Genomic DNA, 19,475 nt, shown 5'->3' with positions numbered 1-19,475 from the left:
TATATATATATATATATATATATATATAGTATATATATATATATATATATATATATATGTGTGTGTGTGTATGTGTGTGTGTGTGTATGTATGTGTGTATGTATGTCTTGCAGACTTTGTAATGCTTTAATTAAATCGGCCCACTCAACTAAGGCCCAAATGCTGGTTTGAGCTCCAAGGATGCTCATCAATCTGGGATTTGTGTATAACGATTCCAAAAACCCACAAAATCATACTCCATCGCGTTTGCGAGACACTCCTGTTATCAATCCCACGCTTGAATCTCAGTGCCCTCCAGCTACTACACACCCAAACCAGGTACCCATCGTATCTGCAAGCTGTATACGCCATCAAAACGTACATGGTCACAATCCTTTAGACGTTCTGTGCACCCAATACTGTATCGTCTTATCTGTCCACTACGCGTCGACCACCATCAACTCACGTCTGTCTCCTCCACACTTGGTTTGCTCATCCATGAAGGATGTGCTACCAACCGGAAAACAAAAGCCTCAATTGCCCCGTATGCGATCCTTTGTTGAATAAGCTGGCTGAGAAGTTGCCGTTCTCTCACCGTTTGCACTCGAGTTTGGTATGCCGCATCTCGGGCGAGCTGATGAACGACCACAATCCGCCTATGGTTTTGCCAAACGGCTATGTCTACAGCGAAAAGGTCCGTAACTGTTTCTTATATCAAGTAAATTTGTTTCGATGTGTTCCGTGTGTCAATACTGTGCATCGGCGTAGTTGACGAATGGCCTCAATCCGTCTATGGTGGATAAGCGACTATGCCACCAGCGGAAAACTCCGTATATGTCCCATTAAACAAATGAATATGCAGTCCGATGTGCGTATATTGTGTGTCTCGTTGTAGATCAAGGGACTTGCTTAATCGCCAGAATTAGCCTATGATGTTTGAAGCGAAATGTGCCTACTTATGGCCATGAAGAAACCTGTTCTTTATGTGTGGTATATGTTAGCTGAGGAATTCTCACAATCCACACGCAATAGCAGCGAGAATATATGTTCTATTGAGAAGCCATTGTGATGTGTTTTATGTGTTTTTGTCCTATTTGTGTCTTACCTTACTTACCAGGTGGGTTCGGCTAAACCCTAAATCGGTGTGACGTCGGGATTTTCTTAATGTATCTCATACCGTTGCCAATTGACACAAATCTGCATTTGGTGAGACTCACATCTCGTTTTTACTGCATATTCACCTTCAGGCGATCAAAGAAATGGCGACCAGACACGACGGGAAAATTATATGTCCACGCGGAGGGCAGCGTTATAGGCTCGACGCCGTGAAAAAAGTCTACGTTATGTGAGCGACTCTTGCGACACTCAAGATGAATCCGAAACTATCATTCCACCGGATCTACATATAACTTACGTATACTGTCTGAACTCGATTGGAAACAAATTCTGCATGCATGTTGACGTTACTATACGTTCCTACGCTCCGCTTACATTTGTGTAAAGACCACATGCCTACCTGCACATTGGGAACAGTAGTATTGGATATGCCAGGTGAAACTATGTTAACTGACTCAGCTACGGCGACGGAGCATATGACTCCAGCGACCCGCACCTTGTTAAATATCATTGTAGCCACAACAGTCTCTGTATCGCGGGACTCTTTTCTACTGCAATTGTGCATTTTATAGCAGCTTACCGGACGAAAAGGTTCTGTATGCAGATGTGGCACGCGAATATTTGAACTTTACGCATCGAGCGGTTTGAGATTTGAGACTCGAGGCAATCAACCAAGATATGCCGCCAGTTGTATGAAGGGCGTGTCCCAGATATGCTTATTAATAGATACATCACTCAGATGTTTGGGCTGTTAAACGTATTCGAGTGTATACATATGCCGACGATAAGCATTTTGCTCGCTTGCGATCTGGACACCAGCACACATGCCACGGATATATCAAAATCAGGAAGGGTGATCAAGGAAGGCCTGTGTTGTCATAAAAATGTTTTTTAACAACCCTGTATGTTAAGATACTACAATTTTGGATTTTAACTTTCTTTTTTGTTTGGGTCTTAAACGATTCCACTACAAAGTGTATATAAATATATCAGTGATGGCTACTATCTGCATCAGTCTTCGGCTCTTGGAAATATTGGAAAATCAACTATGTATTTGAGAGCCCGACATTGTATTTGCTATTGTATACTAATATACTGGGACTGCGTGCTGCCAAACTACAAACACACTTGTTCCATTGAATTGAAAACGGCACAGGATTGAAAATATTGTATCCAAGTTTGCGATGTACGCTAAAGGCTGATTGATATTTATAGCCGGGACTATAATAATAGTGGCAGAACTTTATCAATATGTCATTAGAGTATCGAAATTCAAAGTAGAGATTTTAATCCACCTTCTAAAGATGATCGCTTGATTATTTATGGCCTAGCTCAATTGTATCGACGCTAAACATGTAACGGACAATGCCAGAATATCAACCACTATACTACAAAGAATTTTTCTTGCCGTACTGAATATTTGGGTATTTATCTGTCAGACTGCAGTAAGAAAAACCCGAAATTGTACAAGCTAGATCTGAATTATAATCCACTCGAGGTTGACCTTGGTACATCTGTGATAAGCAAACTATATATATAAGTCGTTTGAAGTATAATTTTTTATTTGTCAGAGAGTTCATCTAATGTTTACATACAACGACAATGCGCTTTGTGACCTACTCTAACTGCAGCGTATAAATAATAAGTTGTAACTTTTATCTTCTTTTAGAAAAAATCATGTTTTGCATATGAGCTGCTGCTTCAAGATCAAGTTTTGTCCCCGTCTCACATGAATGTCCAAGTGATATTTACATACAAGTTGTGTCCCCACAAGCGTTGATTATGGGAATACTGTAGAGCACGCATGAATACATACTACGGTTCACTGTAATATGCAGACGGCGTTGTTGTGATTCCTGCACGATAGAGTTTTGTACAAACGTAACCTTGCGTCCCTTCTGTAAATCGTTTGGGATAGGCTGTCTTGATCGTGGGAGTTCACTAAATCGAATAGCAGTTTAAAACTATATTTTGATACAGAACGTTTTTGAAGTTGCGGAGCAGAGCGTGTTGTTGAAAGATACCGCATCTAAAAATAGGACTATACAAGAGGTTGGTAGACAAGTATCGAATTTTAATGCATTGAGCTGTGCTGTACTCTTCCTGGTGAATTTCGACAGACAATTGTTTTTCGTATGCGTGTGCTAGTCCCAAAAACATATGCTAATCATATTGGTAATGGCTATCTTGGACTTCACCCTTGCTTCAGAATCTGATGTAGACATATGTATTGATCCATAATAGAGTCACCTGCCTCAGGCCCGGAATTCCTTCCACCACATCTACATTGCGGTCTCGCATGCGCTTCTTCAACAGTTATTCGAGACCGCGTTCACACCCTCGTATCGGAAAATCCACAGCGGCTTCTCATCCTGTTCAATTATGCCGTCATAGAAGTCGGTATACCAAGGGTGCCAATTGAATAAACTCTCCACTAGTTACGCATCGAACTTATAGATGTTGCGCTCCTTAGTGTAGTATAACGGGTTCTTGAACACGACCTTCATGCTTGTGAGCCTATTTGATGATTTCCTCTATGTAGTCAACGTAGCGCTGCGTTGCTTCTTGTACCATTCTCGAGCTTATTTGTTATTCTTGGTGACAGCATCGGAGAGATATTCATTGTCTGTGCTAAGCACATCATAGCTACCTGTAACACAGCCTCGTAAAATTTTGTTTAATCGTGGGAAGTACATGGCGAATGAGATCATCATGATGAAACCACATATCTTTCCACATCGTGCCGTCCGAATTGTAGCTTTGATTGCGCTTTCATGCGTACTTCTTGAATCTCTTGTCATCAGGAGTCTCCCTATCCACAGTGCCTACAGACATGCTCCGCGCTGAATTCTTCTTCTTCGATTTCATTGCTCTTCCGACGGCTTTTAGGTTATTCTTAAAAGCCAAATTCGAAAACACGAAGTCTGCACCACTGTAATTGGTTTCAAGCTGTTTCTGCGTGTCCGACCATTCCGGATTGCATAGAAAGCGTCTGTTCGATTCTGCTCGGCGCGGTACCGACATTGCCATGATCTGAATCCCTAAAGAGCCGATATTGATATATATATATGTACAACTTACTTTAACCCTGTCATGTATAATATTGTCGATGCTGACCGTGTGAACAGATATGTTCTGCGGGCTGTTTCGTCAGCAATGATGGTTCGGTAGTCATTATTGGTATGAATCGTGCGTTTACGTGCCTATGCATTTGACTAAGAAAAGTGACACGAAGTTGAATTGTATGTCTGGAGCTGTCTGAATTACTGATGATTTTTCGTAAATACCTGCCGGTTAGGTTTTCCATGTTGTCCAGAATTAGTTTTAGATCTGTATATAAGATTACGGGCATCTGGGCCCGCTGGAAGTGCGATGAGCGTGCTAGATGCCAGGACCACTGGGAACATATTGGTGTGGCCCATGATCGTAATTCGGACACCTAACACTAGCTTGAGAACTACTGCATATCTCTCACTGCCGTCCTTACGGCGGATGACAACCACTTTTTTTGTGACTGTCTTTGTTAGGGAAGCCTGGAGGATGATGTAGGGTTGGTGAATAATGTCCACAGGTGGCGGCAGCTGGGAGTAAGCATTAGCTGGTGGCAAGAAGCTGTCAAGCCATTCACATCAGACGATGGCGCCCTTGTCATGGTTCAAGATATCCTTCTTGGTGCGAAAAGTAACCAATAGGTTGAAAAGTTGTATGTTAGTCTCGTACTAGTACATGGTAAAGCAAAACTGAATATCCTAAACATGGGTAACCCGAGCGTCGTTCCGGGCCAGCAGGCAAGGGGCTACCCAAAGACTAATAAAGAGAGTCACCTGGCTTCACGTGACTGAGGGATATCCACCAGCCGTGTTTTGGTACTTGTTTTATCGGATCCTTTGTGTCGTAGATCTGGCGGACGGGTTTCGAGACAATTTTTGAGCCTCTAGTCCACCATGACTCCTTCAATAAATTTAGGCCAATTCTTGTCGATTTGGATCTTGTAGGATTTATTCTATATAGCATCAACCTCATTGATGAGCTTGTTGAGAATTCGGTCGGTATAGTCCAGACCCGTGAAGTTTGTTGTCCATCGGGCTATCGGGGTCTGGTATGTGTGAATATATATATAATCATACACCATCTCTACATTTGAGTGTCACGCATTGCCACAAGTAGCAAATATTCTGTTCGTGGATACAACTGCTTGCTGGTGTACAGGAAGCGTCTAACTTCTTTGGTTGTCAGCAAGTCTACAATAGCTAGCATGTAAGGCCTAGTGCCCAGTTGGTGCGGTTGGTTGTATAGTTTTTCGGGCGAAAGTTCCCAGGAGAGCATCATAGTCAATTGGTACCCACGGGGTTATTCTTGACGTTATAACTGTTGTCTCATAAAAGACGAGGGTACCGTTGGGGTCTGATACCTTCGACAAAAGGGTGATTTCGGTTAGGTGTCAAAAGGCATTTGGCCATTGCCACCGAACCGAGGTATATACAATGTGTTCATGCCAAGTATGAAGACAAAGAAACGTTACACGCCACTACAACACGCATGTGCACAACTTCTATTGATAAGCTGCCCCGAATCTATTGCAACAGCTTTTGTCGGCATGTTTGGTCGGAAAAAATAAAATCAGTGTAGATGCCAAGAGGCATACAGCCATCGCCACCAAACCAAGGTATACACAATGTGTTCATGTCTTGTAAGATAAAATTGTGTTGTATTGCAAATTTTTTTTTTGTCAGCACGACTGGTCGGACTCTCGTGCCGTTGTATATTTTGACTGGTAGGTCCTCATACCTGGCCTCTGTTATCGGTCTTGGACAGTTTCATCAGTAAGTCATTCCTTCTTGGTAGTTACCGATGCTACTGTTGTGTTCTGCGGGCTTTTGTAGCGGAAATGTCCCGTCATCTTGCAAATGTCGCAAACAGGGCAGATCTCCTCCCAATGTCGAATGCTACACATAGTACATTATTTGCTTATCGAGGTGGGCGTACGGCTGCGTCCCCGATCAGAGTGGTCTCTGGATTGTGAGCATGCTCTATTGTGTGATTTGGTTATCAATTGATAGTGTCCGCTAGAGTTAGTATGTGTATGGTGTCATTGGTTAAAGGGTGAGGGGTGTCTAGTGTTGGTGGAATGTGGTGGGCGTACAGGGATTTCCTTCTTACTTGTGCGTTTATAGTGGGTCAGATATTTCGCTGCAAGGACTGTAGTGGAGGCTAATCCATTCGTATCATAGTAGTTGTATATGCTCTCGAGATTGAGACCAGCATAAGCGTTAGTGATATTGGTCCGGACTGCAACCGTGAGATGCAATAGTCGTTCTTTCAGAGAAGGTCTGGATCCCGGGGTTCTTTTTAACACTGAAAAGCATCATTTTCATGAACACTCCCTGTCGATTAGTATTCCGCTGGATTCCAAACAGATGGGTTGCAAAGCTATACGTGGGGGTTCACTGGGGTCTGACTGTTGTCCGGGGTGCTGGGTTCTTCAGGCGCATGGTCAAGCGGCCATTTCGCCCTTTAATATATACCATGCCATCTGCTCGGCGGTAGTTGTCCCTGTCGTGTTCGTCGTTGCGCTGCTTGCGCTGTTCCTCATTCGTACGGCGTTTCTTATCGGCTGAGATGGAGACTCGGAACTGGGTAACCGAGATGTAACACAGCAGGTTGACGTAAAGGTAACGACTCATGACCCTCATTGGGGTCCCAACTCGCATTTGAGCGTCTCCTGCGAAAATGCGCGTAAACCTCGTGGTCCGGTCTTGCTGCCAGGGTCTACTTGCACGATGCGGCGAGGTCCATCCAAGCATTGAGTTAGTTCGTAAAACGTCAAGGCTTAATTCCAGTGGCCCTTAAGTCACAGCCAAAACCTAGTGGTCTTTGAAATGCCAGGGACTTTTGGCAGTAGCTCTTGATTGTCAGCGGCCTATTCTAGTGGCGCTTCCAAATTCAGAAAGTCAGGGCCTGATGAGAATGGTCGTTAAAAAATAGGGCCTTTTTTTTTTTGGTTAACTGTTGAGTTAGTTCTTCCAAGCTGAGGGCGTGGTACGAGTCCCTCGTTAGGCGGTCCCGTAGGTCCTTCGTGCCTTGGGCTTTTGTACGGCCAATTCCACATTCCACGGCTGGCTGCTCGGAAAGGGCTCGGGTCCCAGGGTCTAGGGCTCGAGGAACGTTGTCGCTTTTGTATCCGGCTTGGATGTATGCCGTCGAGACCTGGTCGTGACTTTTCGGTCGTGGCTCGGTGAGACTGGCTGTTGCTAAGGAATTGGGGCGTGCATGTTGTTGATACCCCCGTTGAGCAGGCTCCAGTATACTCATGCTAGGGACAGCGTATCCCGGAACCTCGGGGTGGGCCTGGCGGGGGTGAAGCTTAAAGTCCAAACGGTAAATGATGGCCTTCACTGCGATCTTGGATGCTACGCTTTGAAAGGCATGCCTTTTCTTATAAAGGTTCTTCCACATTTTCTCCTCAAAGCCGGTAAGTGTACGTGCTCAAATCAGGGGAGTATTTCTTTGTTATATTAAGTAGAGTGAGGACCCATGACGTGCCATCAAATGACGAATTACATCCGTCACCGTGGCCTCAGGGTCAATTTCGAGGTGGACTTTGCAAATCAACCCGCCATCGTTCTCACCATGGCAAAACTTACGATGCTGTTCTCTAGTGTACACCCATATATGATATAGGGAACCATAGATCAGCTCTCGGAGTAGCTCCCAACATTCCTGATTAAATAATTATGGCGGCTAGTTGTGATTTAGGGACCGTTAGTGATTGCCATTGGTTAGGGTTTCTTGGCAGCTTCTTTTTTCGCCCGTCAAACTAATTGTTAGCTGGTATGTACGTATGTACAAAACAAATATTTCAAGACAAGTATTTCAGTTTAACTAATTGTTTATTTTAAAGTAGTACTTCTTGCAGACATACTTCAAGGAGCGTTGAAATAAGAGATTAAGGCACAGCGAGCCGTTTCATACAGGCAGTCTAGTTCAGTCTCCGGCGTCAGCAAGACAACTGCTAGCCGTTGTACACATAAACTTGTGTACAATAACGTTCATTAATTTTAAATTATTATTACCGAACTAAGCCAGAAAATTTCTCACTTGCAAATCAATGGAGAGTACTGATCATCATGGACAATTATCAAGCAGGTCTCAAATTTTCAAAATGTAAATAGCTTTTTAGGTCTCACTTCTGAAGAAAAACTAAACTGCCAGAAATATATTATACTTTTGCAACATTCAAAGTAATTGGAGACGCTGATCAGATGGAAAGATTCCATCCATTCCGACGGGGTGATTTGCGACCTTTATTATTTCAGCCTCCTTTGTAGCTAATTTTGCCGATGCTCCTCTAATGCGAGGGCCTGAAAGGTGATGATGAGGGCTCGTGATTGCTAGGCAAATAGCAAGGTACTTAAAGTTGAAGCCGAACTTTGATGAGGAATTACAATGTGTTTCTGAATTAGAATTTTATATGATTAACCTGCTGACTTGTAAATGATTGAATGAATCATATCGCACTTGCTCCCGAGTTGTTAAAGCCTAGATTGCCGTGTTGTGGTGCGCTTCATGCTGCTAATCTACAAGGAAATTGGTCGCGAGAAGTCATGTTATGTGCCATAATTCTTATGTTTCTATCTTTTTGATGATGTACCGGTCATGTACCCAACAAAAGTGCACCCAACAACTTTCTCTCGGTGGTCATGAGGGTTTTATGTCATAGAAGCAAACCGGCAATTCATTCAGTTACATGCAAGCACATGATCCACAAAATAGGAATATAAAATGCGAGGTATGAATGCGAAGCCTATGAGGATGAACTGGTATACGCTCGGTTTCTTATCCCCTCGAGGGTGAAGTACATGGTTATATCAAGAAAAGAAACCGAACAGATTACAAAATGTGGTAGTGAATTCTCCGAATACCTATATAATTATACATATTGCAACTGCACCATAATACCACCATGGACCCTCATGTGGTAAATTTCCAAAAATTAGATTTTGTTAATAGGAGCTTTGTGGAGAAATTTTTTACTGAAATAGCAGGCGAGTACTTCACAGCTACTGCTAAGTTACCTCCTTGGCATTTAAACTGTCCTTCGATATAGTAATTTTAACTGAGTTGAGTGAGTTGCCACCCCTCATGCTATTTAACGGTACGTCATGCGATGAATCCGAGTTTTGTGATTTTAGGTGTCCAATTGGACTTTGTACAGTCGGTGATGTGCTTGTCATCTTGACACCCTTCTGAGAGCCTTGTGAGGCGCCTCGTTGTGACAGTGAGTTGTGTGTCATGCTCGGAACGGATTTGACGGTCCCTGTTGAAAAGCCCACTTATAAAGAATAGCACAACAAATGAAGTTTGAATTCAGCTCAGCGTTGAAAAAAAGAGACGGATGTTCGATAGAAGGTTCAACCGAGTACAACTAATAACTACAATGATGCAGGCATCAAGAACACGGTACAATGTAGCGTGTAATATTGCGTGGATTCAACAACAACTTACTCATATTCTGATCCAGAGTCTGATTGAGTGCGTTCATCTTCTCATTTATCCCATTGATTCCTGTAGTAATCCCTTTTGCGGTAAACGACATGATGTCATCAAAGAAGCTGGAGGTGGACTCTGGCGCACTTCTGCCGCCAGGACTCTGTTCTCCTATTCAAGTATGTGATATGAGACACAGTGATTAAAATAGCTGCCATATTGTATATATTAAAAGTAAATTTCGCTCCTGTGCACCTATATTGCCGGTCACATTTGAACCCGAACAACTTCTCGGATAATTTTAAACATCCTCGAATCTCGAATTTCAACACAAACTTACCAGGTCTGTTTCTGATATCCAAGCTTTGAGACGAGTCCACATTCACCTCGCCGCTACTCCGACTTCCAGGTAAGGCACTGTCGGAGTCGCGCAATGTTCCGATATTGAGTGATTCATGCGATTCCGGGATATTCTGGTCATCCTTTGTGTGTAGCATCTGCATAAGCCAGCCTTCAAGTACAGCAGCCCCGGCCCTGCAGTCTTCCGAATGCCCTACTAGAGACAGGAAACCTGCACAAGAGATTTGAAATTGGCGTCAAACGTATGATGGGTTTTAGAGTTTAATATATATATTCGTATGATGAAAATCAGACGGAGAAAGCATGTTTCAGACGGAGAAAGCATGTTTCACACAGGAGGTTTAAAGTTGGGTGATATGAATTGTTGTTCTATAATCGGACTACTTTCGGTGTGCCATTGTGACAGTACAGTATGAGCTTACAACGTGTGCAGTCGAGAAATGCACACCATGCGGCAATATTTCGAATAGTAGGTACCCAATGGGATCGTTGCACAAACTTACACTGAGAATGTGGCAGTATAGTATAAAGTTCTACAATATACATTATGTGGTAGATGATGAAAAGACCGGTATCACACGATGCTGCCGGTTCCGTACATTAGATTACCAATAGAGCAATATCGTATAAACTTGCACTGGCCTTGTGCGGGGTTAGGGTTTAGGATTTAAGGATCGGCGTTTAGGGTTTTGTACGGTTTCATACAAGTATACCAAATACATACCATGGGGCAGCTGCTCGAACACTCGGTACTCCATGGGATGACCTATACCGTACAGTCGGTGTGCCAATGTGACACTATCGTCCAGCAACGGATCGAGTTCAGCCGCAGCCAAATAAACCGGCGGCAGCTGTAGATTGCATAGTAGAATTGTACAAAAGATAGGGGGATAAGCCAATGTACCAGATAGAAATTAATCAGTTACTTACTTGGACATATGCATACTTATGAATAGTTGCAGACTCATACAAGGGCACGAGTAAGCGGGTACATCATAAATTGCATACAAATATAAAGGTAGTGAGATGGTATATTCCAGCCCATATAGACTAGTCGCGGCTAAGCTAAAATACAAAGGGATATTGGTTTTCCTTATTTCCATACCTTGTTGATTGCGTGACAGCTCTCCAGGCATACAAGAATTTCACCCAAAGGTAGCAAAACTCAAAAATTGACAATGAATTGGTAGTCAATAACAGCGTGTCTTCGTACTATAGATGTTACTACGGGTAAGTATATATATATATATATATATATATATATATAAATGTATATATATATACACATATACATGTACATATATACATACATATATATATATTTATAAATATAATATATATTAATCCATACATATATATACATATATATGGACTGCTTAAATGTACCTGTCTAAGTAAACTATCCGAAGCCAATGCAGGCGACAGTAGGACATCATACTTGTCTCGCTGTTCCGGTGTAGTGTAGCTCTCCATGCACGCAAAGAGTACGCCCAGAGGCAGCAATGGGTCCATAATGGACAATAAACGAGCTGGCGATGATAGCTCACACATGTACGTGCAGGGATAGACGGGCATCAGTGCAGTGGGCAACTGTACATTCTCAAGCAGTGCTTTGAGGGCCACTACGAGCGTTAGATTACCGCCTGTCATTCGTGATCAAAGATTAAATAGATAAATTAGTCCAATAGACATCACCACGCCTATAAATATGATCTCATATGATTACACATATGGAAAGAAGCACGATGTCTTCGCCGATGCGATTTAAAGTATCATACAAAAAAGACCAGGGCATACGAGCTTGCCCGTCGTAGTACAAGTGCGTGCGGCGTGCTTGCGTGATGTGGGTGGAAGCGCCAGAAGAACTCTCGTAAAGCACGCTGGAAGAACTTAAGGTAAGGTGTTGTGCAGATGCATATTTGTTCTATTTATAGCATACTAATGCATACCTGTGCTATTTTTAAACTTTTGAGCATAGGCACCCTTCACACTTGTATGGGCTGAAGTCGACGGCAACCCGAGACTAGAAAATTAAATCTAAGCTAGGGCAGTGCTTTGATACACTAGTAGATTCTGAGTGAACCACGACGGATGTATACCAGGGACATACAGACCTCTGCAGAAACAACGTTCACATGCACAAAGAACACACCACATACACGCGCTGTCAAGATCAGCACATGCATACAATACCCATCATATACACGCCTACACCATGTACATACGCACATGGTTCGCATACGCAAGTTCATACAAGTCACCCAGCACCAAAACAATCCCAACACCCTCGTACACCACGCCCAGCCCGATTACACAGCACTAATGAGAATATGCCATTCCAACGCAATATAGTACACGGATCCAAAGTATGGTGTACCTGCAGAATCACCCGCCAAGACTACCTGAGTAGGTGGAACAGATTATGGCTTGATGTTAGGGAGTCGGCTAGAGGTGAATGAAGAAGACTAGCATAAAGTACAGATACAAAGTAGGACCATGCTATAAAATTTGACAGCACATGCGCGTTAAGTGAGATGTAAAGGAAGGCTCTGGTTAGTGCTCTGTGCATGCTTTACTACAGGTTCATCACACTTGTAAACGATATTGCATATGGTGCCGAATTGCTTCCGCTGATGTGCGCAAACTTGCGCATTACGTGAACTTGATATATAATCGAATACTTCAAAATGTATTGCAATCAATTAAGAGGGATTGATTGGTTATGGATAACCCATTAAGAGAGATTGATTGATTACGGTTAACCCATTAAGAGAGATTGATTGGTTATGGTTAACCTATAAAGGGAGATTGATTGATTGCGGTTAACCTAATAATAGAGATTGATCCATTATGGTTAACCTATCAAGAGGGATTGATCTAATACAAGAGGTTGATTGGTTATGGCTAACCTATTAAGAAGGATTGATTGATTACGGTTCACCCATTAAGAGAGATTGATTGATTATGACTTACCCATTAAGAAAGATTGATTGGTTCTATTAAGAGAGATTGATTGGCTTTAGATAACCTATTTTGATAGATTGCTTGATATAGCTAACCTATTAAGAGATATCGACTAGGTATGACTAGTCTATTAAGAGGGGTTGATTGGTTATAGTTAATCTATTTTCAGTTGAAATCAACTATATTAAAGACGAGCGTTGGCAAGAGCTCTGGTATCAGGCAGACTCGGCTATAGTGTAGATATCGGAATATTTAAACGCAATATCACATTGACACCAATTACCACATATAAAATGATAGCAAGCGATACACAGCCCACATTTCTTTGTGTGCTTAGCTCTACACTGACCAAGCAAGACACATACCCTCTCGGCCGAAGAACCAAGCATATGAGCATTTGCCAGAGCCCAACAGTACACATGGAAGCACTCATTGAGAGCCCGAGGGTACGGGAACTCTGGCGCCAACGAGTAATCCACACTGAGTATGGGGACACCTATAGTCTTGGCCCAATGCCGTAGGTATATCTCGTGACTCTGCGAACTCTGGGACAAGAACCCGCCCCCATGGAAGTGGATGACGAGCCCTGTACATCGAGAAATAGGGTCAGACTTGGTAGTGTGTGCATGTGTCTATATGTGTATGTGTACACATTTACTGGTATCATGTCAGAAGATTAATGGGCTTGATAGTCACTGGATGCGTGCTTCTGATCACTACGGCAGAAGCTCGCCCATGTGGAGATTCATATCATACGACTACCCCTGTGCATCGGAAGTGTATGCTTGTTATCTATTGTGATGGATTTGATTGCTCAGAGCTACATGAAGATAGGAAATACTACAAATTGCAAAACCGAATAAGTGCTATGGTAGCTTTGCAAGGTATGAGACATACTTTCAGACGATTGAAGTCGTTTACGTGTCTTATAGACGTTTGTTCTTATTTTCATAATGCAAAAAAAAATAACTCAAAAACTCTCAAATTAGCGATTATTTAGAGTCCTGGAACAGGAAATCGAAGAACATTATGGTGAGTGCTAACGAACATTCCTCGACCATTACAAATCATACGCGCTAGTGTCATTATATATACATACCGGGAGAAACCGCTGCAGTGAATTTGCTCTTATTCTCCTTGTAAAACTGCTCGTATCTGTGCAAATGCTTCGTTTCAAAGACCTGTGGGCAAAAGGAAGGGCAAAGCATGATGATGTTTAGGTATACAGCTGTGTGTGTGATACATTAAGACATGAATATAGCACTTTGAGTGATGGCTAATAGATAGCCTTACTGTTTGTCTGTTGTCCTAGAGGTACATTCGATGCTTAACGAGTACATAGAATGCTTGCGAAGTAATGTATATATGACCGAGTGCTTACCTGCCCATCATTCCAGGCATATGAGATCAGCCGCACCTGGACATCTTTAAAACCTTCTGGTTTGCTGCTATCCGGTGGAAACACTATCTTGACCGCTGTGCCATCGCCATTGGACACGAGCACCTCTTCGGCGGGGATGAGGAGCACCTGGGGTAATAAGCACATCGGAACATGCGGAATGTAAGTGAATATAAATACGTATATTTGAATAAATCCAGATAAATGTGTATGTCTACGTACCATATAAATAAATACGAGTATAAAAGTTGAAGAGTTTAAATGTATTCAAAACCGCTAAAATCATAAGACGTTAGTACGAATCTTCAAGCTAGTTGCAGAATGGTAATCTCTAAACCACGTATTTTCTCAATGTATAGTTAGCGAGTGTATTGTATCAGTGTGTCTGCGTTGCAAATACAAACGACCATGACATACTCGGTTGATGGCGACAAAGGGAGCCAAGATTTTGCCAGCATGCTTGGCGGGGGTGTTCTCTGTCAAATCCCAGAAACTCTGCGGGTTTGGGGGACGGTAAAAAAAATTGATTAACCTTAGGCTGATTACGGCCAGGGTATGCGTGTGCGAATGGAATGGGTCGACATAGAGTGTAGACTCTTAAGGTCTATGGTATCCCTTCTTCGCACACTTCCTATATCGGATGATATATGCACAGACCTGTATACCAACAACGCTCGACAACTATAACATACTCTGTAGACCAACATTACCCTTGCCAACCCGACATCTGATCTAAACCACTATAACGTTTGGCATTCCTAGTCAACTGACGTATCGAACCTTGAGCAGGGAGATATCTTGCTTCATGCCTATTTCGCTCATGACATTTCCCCTGATGCGCTTGTCAATGAGCATCTCCGCATTGTTCCGCACCGATGAAATGAGATTGCTGAAGTTCATCTGCGCCAGAGAGCGTTGTGTGTCCTTGACGTGACTGAACGATGCCATGGCCGTCAGTATGACATCAAAGACCTGTCCATGAGTATGTGGAGATGTACGTGTAGTGATAAGCATAACCATAAAGCGTCACTACTGTACACATAATTGTGAAGAAAGCCAGACCGTCATTTCGTTGAAAGACGCTATGACCATGTGTGTAAAAAAGAGGATTTATGCATATGCGTAGGCAAATAATAAAAGGTAGTGATTACATATTAAGGTCGATATAGCTAGTGGCATTTAAATGTTGTCTTTCCATCTTGATATAGCTGAAGGATACAGGTGGCGAGACTATGACATCGATGACCTTTTTGTGTGCTTTCAGGTATGAGTATTCCTATGCAGAATCATCACAAACTGACAGGGATGCAGCCTTAGCTTCAAGGCTTTATCCTAGGATATGTACAAGGATACGGTTTCAAACGCATAGACACCGAAAATTGGGACACTTATTTAAACTTTCAAACATAAAAAGGCCTTCTTCGCCGAAGAGAATATGGCCACGATTTTGCTACTGCTGAGTTATCGCTGAGTTATCTCGAAATATATGCCAAGTATAGCCAAAAACAAGCACAACGTAAGCAGAATGGCGTGTTTTAAATTGAAACTAACAAACAACAGAACAACACGACACAGAACATTCCCTATCAGATACATAGCCAATGTTTCAGATCCCTTTACTACTATTCAACAACCTACATTTACTATCACTGTTCGATACCGACAATTCAGTAGAACGTCATTGCCACAGAGTACCTCACACTACTCTTTCCAGTCACAAAAAGCACCAGGAAATCCCTTACCTTGACCATAGCCTTGGGATACTGAAAGCCAAACCGCATGCCGTAGAAGTGGTGGCGTGGCATGGCCATAGTGAGCGTAATCAATTCCTGGATGACATTGCCGAAGAACAGACTTGCCAATTCATCCGACGGCGTCGGTGTAGTCGCTCGTGACAGCCCGTTGGCCGCAGCAGGAAGAGAGTCCAGGGCTTCGACAGATAAGGTGTTGTTTGTAACATTGATAGCATCTTCGGTGATCAGAGAGGAAGGATCGAGTGCCTGAGTTGGTATTGTGTTGTGCATATCGTCGGTACAGCTGGGTGGCTCACCTGGTGGTGTGCTGTTAGTGTCTTTGGCACAGTCGATTGATTGCACCGACAAGGCCTTGTCCATTCGATCGCCTTTGAGTTGTTCCTTGGCTTCTCGACCGGTGCTTGGTGCTGTAAATTTCCCAGATATAGATATGAGTCAAACGCAGGCATGTATGCAACACCGGTGGAGTAAAGCCAGGATAAAATTGTTTTACAGTTCGGGTAAAGCTAGAATACAGCTGGTGCATAGACGGGGGTAAAACAGACATGGAGTCTGAACTAGGGTTGGTGTGAAATCAGAATAAAGTGGGAAAAAGAATACGCATGGCGTACCTACCCCGTACCCAGCAGCTAAAAGGTGGACGTACTGTACATACCGCAGTGAAGCGAATTAAAATAAACAAATGATAGAACAAAATGCAGACATTCGTAATTCTACAGGTGAGTAGCATGACGCGAGGATCATGATAAACCTAAATGTGGATACTCTAGATTCTACAGGGGAGTGGCAAAACGTGAGCCAGAAGGTTGGTATGACGAGTACATCGTAACGCTGAAGTATCACTGTCATGGCATAACTACGAGTGGGATTAGCCGCAGAGCGTATTGGTGACTGCAGAGGTGATTGCCTTGGCATACTCAATGTGCATTCGCTTGAGCACACGTCCCCATACTTGAACGGTATCCACGGACACAAATGACATAACCCACACAAACTCGGACTAGAATAAATACATCTAACATATACAGATATACAGGCATACGCTACAACCTAACACTAAAACTGCGATGTATTTATGAGATGATACATATAATAAATCTGCACAGTCTTCCAGACCTCCCGGTGTGTGCTGACGCAACTCCGCACACTGATATAAAGTACAGCCTCACAATAGCCCCACCAGCGACATATTACAACACAAACCAATGGATGTTTTGTACAACGGTATGTCTATTACATACAATTCCCATACAATAACATATGCATTCCAAGTATTTGAAGATCTGTATACCACATACAAATTCCATGGCCTTTCACGGCGAGAGCCAAGATCTGATGCAGCATTTCCCTGCGGCAAGCAAAGGTGTTCAAGTGTGCTGAGAGTTTAGAACACATGCGCATGGCTTGGTTAGAGTTGACGAGCTCGCTCACTGAGAATGCAACTTTGCTTCCTTTCCTTACTTATTCCAATAGATGAAATGATACTCACATCATGTGCTTTGTATCGTGTGCGCGTGTGCGTGCAACTGGCCATAGGCGTACACATCGCAATAACGCACGGCATGGCGTTTGGGATTAGCGGGTTCATTGTGTGGCTATTCCGCGTCGAGTGTCTGCAGCACTTGCAAAGTGTTTGGGGTGTACAGATATCTAATAATCCAAGTGTGCATTCAAATGAACAGACTCCCAGCAAACTGTAGAACTATGGAGACAAATCATGGAAACGCGATCGAAGTCTGAGTTTCTGGTATACCAAAGTGTGTAGGGGAACCCTAAACGTGTCATATGGGGAGATAATCGTTGTCAAAGCGCTGAGATACGTAAATACAAACCAGAACCACATCCTGGCAGAAAAACACGTATAGTATAGCTCTCAGTGGGTGCATATATCTCGCAAGTACCTTACTTTAAGCACCATCGAAACAGGAGGTTGACCCGAAACACATATACTGACGCCTCTATGTACTTGAGAAATCACAGAACGTAACTATACATGCGACCTGAATGCCACGTATGGTCCTCAACTGCATATTGCGCGCTCGAGAACTTGGTTAAGTGTCGTTCACACCAATACATTCTACCGTGAGCCAACATGTCTGACATCTACTGGAAGCTCATTTAATAGGCCAATAAATATGGAACTACACACGGACAAAAAAAAATACAACTCGGAACAGGCACTACCATACAGGGCTCACAGCATACAGGCCCCATATATGGCTTACAGCATACTATTGAATCACTATATCGCTGGGTTGTGCAGGGTTGCATGGTGGAGACGGTATTTGTGACGATGTGTGTGAAGTGTGGTGTTGACTGTCTAAACTTCGCATCAAAACACTATGAGAATGGAATACTGTGATATGAAGTATACACCATTTAAAGCATATGCCAAGCATTTCGAGACTGAGTCAATACATTGAAAGGTTTATGAAAATGGCTTGTAGGCGATAAAACCGCCACATAAATAGATAGCTTACAGTATGTTGTTGTAGTCTTCGACAAGCTCAAATGTGCGGGCTTGTGCATTAGAGATGGAGTTCTTGACACCCTTCTTCATAATGGCGCGGAGTTGCACATTGCAGGAGGCCGCGCACCGCCCAGCTACTAGTAGTAGAGATCTGTATATACACAATAGAATGTATATGGAAAATGTGAGCAGAGACCTGTATATACGCCATAGGAAGTATATGGCAAATGTGAGTGGTGACCTGTATATACACAACAAAGTGTATATGACAAAGTGAGCAGATAACTGTATATGAACAACAGGATGATTAGTATAAATGTGTTGGCCGATAGTGCACAGTGGAGTAGGTTACAAAACGCCACCCGTAAATCATCCTAGTGTAAGTTGCAGTATAATGAAACTACACGGTATGCGTGGTGAACGTGTGGAAGACCTACTAAGTTACATGATATAATACAACTATTGAGCTAGCTAATATTAAGAAACAACTGAAGCAAAAGATCGTACTTAAAACAAATACACCTGGAGATTCTACACGGTATATATGAGTAAATGTACAAGAACTAAAGTACCTTGTACTGACGCAAGAAGAGATATTAACAAAGATTTATATAGACTATTTATATATATATATATATACATACATACATGCATACATACATACATACATACATATATATATATATCTATATGTAGATATATATAGATATATAAATATATGTATGCATGTATATATATAAATATACAAATATATATATATACATATATATATATATACAGATATTAAGATAGGTATATATAAAACATAAAATATACTCATATATATATACATATATACACATATACTCATATATATATACATACATACATATATATATATGTACATATGAAAATATTAATATACATACATACATACATATATATGTATAAATATATATGTATATAT

General features: G+C 42.3%; 5 protein-coding genes across 5 annotated transcripts in view; 1 reads left to right on the top strand and 4 right to left on the bottom strand.

Annotated features, from left to right (window-relative positions):
* SARC_08356 (hypothetical protein) overlaps positions 1-1,384 on the top strand; it is a gene marked incomplete at its 5' end in the record, with an annotated part of 5,477 nt that extends 4,093 nt beyond the window's left edge. Inside the window, 2 exons of the mRNA XM_014297673.1 lie at positions 484-673; positions 1,227-1,384. Of these exons, the coding sequence (XP_014153148.1) occupies positions 484-673; positions 1,227-1,328 (292 nt within the window). The 3' untranslated portion in view covers positions 1,329-1,384. The remainder of the gene's footprint in view (positions 1-483; positions 674-1,226) is intronic.
* Positions 1,385-3,149: 1,765 nt separating this feature from the next.
* SARC_08355 (hypothetical protein) lies at positions 3,150-4,288 on the bottom strand. The gene has a single exon (XM_014297672.1). The coding sequence runs from the start codon at positions 4,123-4,125 to the stop codon at positions 3,868-3,870; it is 258 nt and encodes an 85-aa protein (XP_014153147.1). The 5' UTR covers positions 4,126-4,288; the 3' UTR covers positions 3,150-3,867.
* Positions 4,289-5,785: 1,497 nt separating this feature from the next.
* On the bottom strand, positions 5,786-6,979 carry SARC_08354 (hypothetical protein). Its single transcript, XM_014297671.1, has one exon. It carries the CDS (start codon positions 6,897-6,899, stop codon positions 6,540-6,542), a length of 360 nt encoding a protein of 119 aa, XP_014153146.1. The 5' UTR covers positions 6,900-6,979; the 3' UTR covers positions 5,786-6,539.
* Positions 6,980-7,038: 59 nt separating this feature from the next.
* SARC_08353 (hypothetical protein) lies at positions 7,039-7,551 on the bottom strand (the record flags this gene model as incomplete). Its single annotated transcript, XM_014297670.1, has 1 exon — positions 7,039-7,551. One exon carries the CDS (start codon positions 7,549-7,551, stop codon positions 7,039-7,041), a length of 513 nt encoding a protein of 170 aa, XP_014153145.1.
* A 1,560-nt stretch (positions 7,552-9,111) lies between these two features.
* Positions 9,112-18,685, bottom strand: SARC_08352 (hypothetical protein). The gene is made up of 14 exons (XM_014297669.1): positions 18,540-18,685; positions 17,358-17,407; positions 16,048-16,466; positions 15,086-15,277; positions 14,723-14,800; positions 14,288-14,434; positions 14,006-14,087; positions 13,272-13,492; positions 12,320-12,344; positions 11,329-11,585; positions 10,667-10,793; positions 9,923-10,153; positions 9,601-9,753; positions 9,112-9,427 (listed from the first exon to the last, which is right to left on the bottom strand). The coding sequence occupies exons 1-14, from the start codon at positions 18,617-18,619 to the stop codon at positions 9,162-9,164; spliced, it is 2,328 nt and encodes a 775-aa protein (XP_014153144.1). The 5' UTR covers positions 18,620-18,685; the 3' UTR covers positions 9,112-9,161.
* Positions 18,686-19,475: the final 790 nt, after the last annotated feature.

Source organism: Sphaeroforma arctica (assembly GCF_001186125.1).
Source record: "Sphaeroforma arctica JP610 unplaced genomic scaffold supercont1.745, whole genome shotgun sequence".
Lineage (NCBI taxonomy): Eukaryota > Ichthyosporea > Ichthyophonida > Sphaeroforma > Sphaeroforma arctica.
The sequence above is the reverse complement of the archived record's forward strand: the minus strand, read 5'-3'. Positions and strand labels throughout refer to the sequence as shown.

Coding starts and splice junctions, on each gene's coding strand:
- SARC_08355 (XM_014297672.1), bottom strand. CDS start 4,125: ATGGCAATGTCGGTACCGCGCCGAGCAGAATCGAACAGACGCTTTCTA.
- SARC_08354 (XM_014297671.1), bottom strand. CDS start 6,899: ATGCTTGGATGGACCTCGCCGCATCGTGCAAGTAGACCCTGGCAGCAA.
- SARC_08352 (XM_014297669.1), bottom strand. CDS start 18,619: ATGAAGAAGGGTGTCAAGAACTCCATCTCTAATGCACAAGCCCGCACA. Junction 9,754..9,922: donor GGATATCAGAAACAGACCTG/GTAAGTTTGTGT, acceptor ATACTTGAATAG/GAGAACAGAGTCCTGGCGGC. Junction 9,428..9,600: donor GACTCTGGATCAGAATATGA/GTAAGTTGTTGT, acceptor ATTCTTTATAAG/TGGGCTTTTCAACAGGGACC.